The sequence below is a fragment of the Engraulis encrasicolus genome, chromosome 4, assembly GCF_034702125.1.
Source record: "Engraulis encrasicolus isolate BLACKSEA-1 chromosome 4, IST_EnEncr_1.0, whole genome shotgun sequence".
Lineage (NCBI taxonomy): Eukaryota > Metazoa > Chordata > Actinopteri > Clupeiformes > Engraulidae > Engraulis > Engraulis encrasicolus.
The window spans coordinates 35,374,019-35,379,018 of NC_085860.1; the positions used below are offsets into that span (position 1 = coordinate 35,374,019).

At 41.6% G+C, this 5,000-nt stretch overlaps 1 protein-coding gene across 1 annotated transcript in view; it reads left to right on the forward strand.

The window, feature by feature from the left end:
• Positions 1-5,000, forward strand: part of LOC134447700 (voltage-dependent calcium channel subunit alpha-2/delta-1) — a 172,408-nt gene that overhangs the window by 84,140 nt on the left and 83,268 nt on the right. Inside the window, exons 9-10 of the mRNA XM_063197294.1 lie at positions 33-83; positions 1,457-1,556. Of these exons, the coding sequence (XP_063053364.1) occupies positions 33-83; positions 1,457-1,556 (151 nt within the window). The remainder of the gene's footprint in view (positions 1-32; positions 84-1,456; positions 1,557-5,000) is intronic.

Below are 5,000 nucleotides of genomic sequence, written 5' to 3' on the forward strand. Positions count from 1 at the left end.
TTATTCTTTTTTTTTTAAAATTATTTTCGTAGGTATATACAGGGAGCTGCTTCACCTAAGGACATGCTGATACTGGTTGATGCGTGAGTTAATTTCCATATTATTTTTTTCTAACTTTTGTTGTGCGTGTGTGTGTGTGTAACACAAAGGCAAGGATATATGTCATTTTAGCATTTAATATGGCCTTGCGTGCTTGTTTATATTGTTTGCTTACTGAATTTGAATTGGCTTTGAGCAGAAAAACAGGCGTGTGTGTATGTGCGCGTGCATGTGTGTGTGTGTGTGTGTGTGTGTGTGTGTGTGTGTGTGTGTGTGTGTGTGTGTGTGTGTGTGTGTGTGTGTGTGTGTGTGTGTGTGTGTGTGTGTGTGTGTGCGCGTGTGCGCGTGTGTGCGTGTGCGTGTGCGTGTGTGTGTGTGTGTGTGTGTGTGTGTGTGTGTGTGTGTGTGTGTGTGTGTGTGTGTGTGTGTTTGCACCTTCACATTATGTAAATGCATGTGATGCTGAGCTGGCCTGGAAGGTTCTAGAGGAGCTTACTCCTGTACTACTTAGATAGGATTCCACAGGCCCAATGATATGATTCTGACAGCTTGCTTTTATGTAGTCCATTTGAAAAATAAGACTGATTGATTAAACTAAAAATAAAATGAAACCTTGCTGTGACAGCAAATAGAGAGTGGGCTACGTATGGCTTGAGGAAGGATATTACACTTCCAGAAACATACAGAACACAAGTATCGTATACACAGTTTTTAATTATTTATTTTTTTACCAATGTTAATTTCAAGACAAAAGATGGGTTTTTTGGGCGTGTGCACATGTGTGTGTATGTGTGTGCGTGTGCGTGTGTGTGTGTGTGTGTCCGCGCGCGCGTGCATTTACGTCTCTCTGAACATTTGTTGGCTGTGTCTGCACAGCTGTAGCCTGAGAATCCTCTTTTGAGTGTCACTTAATAAAGGTATCCACATCAGAGAATCAAAGTAAATATACAGGCAAGCTGCAGAGTAGCCGCAGGAAGCACTCGCTTATTAGCTGGGCTGATACTGGGCTCAGACATAAACACTGAAGTGCCTGCTGGGTGAAGATCATACACGTGTGTGTGTGTGTGTGTGTGTGTGTGTGTGTGTGTGTGTGTGTGTGTGTGTGTGTGTGTGTGTGTGTGTGTGTGTGTGTGTGTGTGTGTGTGTGTGTGTGTGTGTGTGTGTGTGTGTGTGTGTGCGCGCATGCACGGATTGCACGCATGTGTGTAGGAGAGAGAGAGAGAGAGAGAGAGAGAGAGAGAGAGAGAGAGAGAGAGAGAGAGAGAGAGAGAGAGAGAGAGAGAGAGAGAGATAGAACGAAAGCCAGAGACAGAGACAGAGACAGAGAGAGGAGTATTTGAATATGTGTGGCTATGAATTGTGTGTATTTTCGTGCTGTACATATGAGTGAGGTTATTTTCTTTGCCACTTGTTTCAGGAGTGGAAGTGTTTCTGGTTTGACTCTGAAGCTGATCCGCACCTCCGTCAGCGAGATGCTGGAGACCTTGTCTGATGACGACTATGTCAACGTGGTCTTTGTAAGTCTCTAACACACACATGCTCATGCACACCAATACCCACATGCCACACACACACACACACACACACACACACACACACACACACACACACACACACACACACACACACACACACACACACACACACACACACACACACACACACACACACACACACACACACACACACACACACACACACCACACACTGTAATATAAAGTGAAGCAGGCATCGACATTGTGCTTATAAAGAGTTTTTATTTTTTTCCCAAAATACACCACGGTAGAAACGCTACTACAGCTAGTGATTACTTTTTGCTTTCCTCTGCTTGCCCGAATGCAGTGCTGGCATTATTGGAAGTCGGGTAAACAGAAATAAAAACGAAATGTGGTTGTAGTAGTGGTGTGGACTGCAGGAAAGTGGGCAGAGAGGGACATAGAATGAGGGAAAAAATGGTGTTGACTTTGCAACAAAAATGAAGCAGTCTTTCCAGCCATGGGGGCTGAGAAAGGAACACTGCTCCTTGGGAGTAACACTTGAATGAATCTTGTATGAATATTGTTTTCACAAGACTCAGTAAACACAATGATAAAAACACGTTAAATATTAATTAAGATTCATTCATACTGTTCACTGTGCTCCTATAGGAGTACGATAGTCACTGCTATCCCATGAGAATGCCAACTTCAAATAAAAACTGCAGTCAAGGATGTACAGTACTGAATAAAAACACATCAGAACTAGAATGGGCACTCGGTAGAGCGCAAACCTTCGCCTACGCCACTTATTTTTTTCTGGCCATCTTCAGAGTGTGGGGCATAACATTCTACAAATTTTGGTGTTAGTTTCATTGAAATCAGACCGGAATATCGTAATATTACATTTTTGGCCCAGTCTTGACCTCTTATTCAATTCAGCATGCACACGTTGTTCTGGCATATAGTCAGTGTTGGGTGTAACGCGTTACAAAGTAACGCGTTACAGTAGTGTAACTACTTTTTTCGTAAAATAGTAGTGTAACGCGTTACTACTGGGAAATTAGGTAACGTAACGCCGTTCTTTGTTAAATATGGCAAAACGTTACTTTTTTTTTGGTCCGATCGCGCTGTCGGCTCTTATTTTGAAATCGCGCCATAGATGCTATGAAGAAGCGTGCCGTGCCCCGCCCCCTCAAGCAGTTTCTCCCTCTGACCTCCCTCTGTCACTGCAGGCTCCGGACAGAAGCACCTACGACGCTGGCTTTAGAGGTTGTGAGGTAGACTACAAGGGAAGGACTGTATCAGAGCCTGTAAATACATTATTCACAAAGTTCTCTATGCATCGTTTTTGAAAGTAATGGTCCACATTTGATTGCAAACAGTGTGTTAGGACTTCGAATTGGTTTAGCAGTAGCTGTAGCTAGTTGCTAACACAAATGAAGGCAAACTGTGTTTGAGCTCTGCTGGCTGCTAACTATTGGTAGCCTATTAAAAAGGAATTGCTTAATAAACTTTTCACACTTTTAAACAGTCCCCAAATAGTTCGTTTGGAATGCAAAGACCCTCATAAGACTGCAAACAAAGTTATGAGCAACTTGACAATTTATTATTGGCTTTTGCATTTAATCAACATGGCATCAAAATGTGCCATTTTCTTGTTGACAAAACCTGGTGTTCTCCTATCTATGTGTCCTCTTTGTTGGGTCCATTATTGCCTCTGAATGTAACGCAAAAGTAACGAGTAACGCATTAAGTTACTTTCCACAAGGGGTAACTAAGTAAAGTAAGGCACTACTTTTTTGAATAGGTAACGAGTAACGAGCACACACTACTTTTAAAAAGTAACTTCCCGATCACTGCATATAGTGTTTGGCAAAGAAAAACGTTTTTGACCTTTTCGTGACCGTGACCTTGACCTTGACCTTTGACCCAATCACTCCCAAAAAGTAATCGGTTATTCCTTGGGTCATGACCAATCATCCCACTAAATTTCATAAAAATCGGCTAAATTTACGTTTTTGACCTTTCCGTGACCTTGACCTTGACCTTTGACCCAATCACTCCCAAAAAGTAATCGATTGTTCCTTTGGTCATGACCAATCATTCCACTAAATTTCATAAAAATCGGATTAATTTACGTTTTTGACCTTTTCGTGACCTTGACCTTGAAATTTGAACCAATCACTCCCAAAAAGTAATCAATTGTTCCTTGGGTCATGACCAATCATCCCACTAAATTTCATAAAAATCGGCTCAGTTCTGTCTGACTTATACGAAGTACAAACAAACATTTTGACCTTTGACCTTTGACCCAATCACTCCCAAAAACTAATCGATTGTTCCTTGGGTCATGACCAATCATCCCACCAAATTTCATAAAAATCGGCTCAGTTCTGACTGAGTTATACAAAGTACAAACAAACAAACATATTCACAAATAAATAAATAAATAAATACACAGCGGTCAAAACATAACCTTCTGGCGAAGGTAATAATAACTATATCCAAACATGTATTTCACTTTTAAGACATTATAACCTCGTACAATGTTTAAAGTTGTATCTATACCAGCTTTATGAAAAGTCTCCTGGTCCCTTTTATGGCCATGGTCTTCCAGAGGGGCAGTATGTGTTGAGGCAGCCTGATCTCCAAAAATTCTGTGCTCCTGGACACGGATGTTAAGGACACAAAATCCGTGTCCAGGAGCACGGATTTTGCCAAAATTCCGTGCTCCTGGACACGGAATTGTTTTCCGTGGTCCTGGACACGGAATTGCTTTCTATAGGCTATTACCACAGCACTGTGTAACTCGATCATTAGAAAATACATACAAAATGCTAATTCTACACAAAATAATGCTATAGCAATTTAAGTTGTGCCCTGACCAAAACATTCTCTTTAACATTACCTTAACCTGTCATTAAAGACATATTTTTGAGAAATATCTTTTCCAGTTAGTTGCTAGGCTATCAAATAAAAGAAAACTAGCTGTGCCCAGACCAAAACAAGCCCTAACCCTAACCTGTCAGTAGGAAATGTTTTTTTTGAGAAAAAATATTTGAAATTAGAAAAATCCTGAGAAAACACAAGACTGTGGAAACATAGAGCTGTGGGATTAGCCTATAGAGAGAGCACTTCCCTGTGTCCATCACGGAAAACAATTCCGTGCCCAGGAGCACGGAAAACAATTCCGTGTCTAGGAGCACGGAATTTTGGCAAAATCCGTGCTCCTGGACACGGATTTTGTGCCCTTAACATCCGTGTCCAGGAGCACAGAATTTTTGGAGATCATGTTGGTTGAGGGGTATGCCGGCTTCTGTCCTGCTGACAATGAGACCATTATTCATTCTGAAGTGACTGAAATTTGGTAAGTCGCACTAGCTTTCGAACCGTCATGCAACACTTCCATCCAGAATGCATTGCTGTCTGCATGAGGATGTAGACGTTGCACAAAATCGAACACAATTGACACACGCCTGTCAT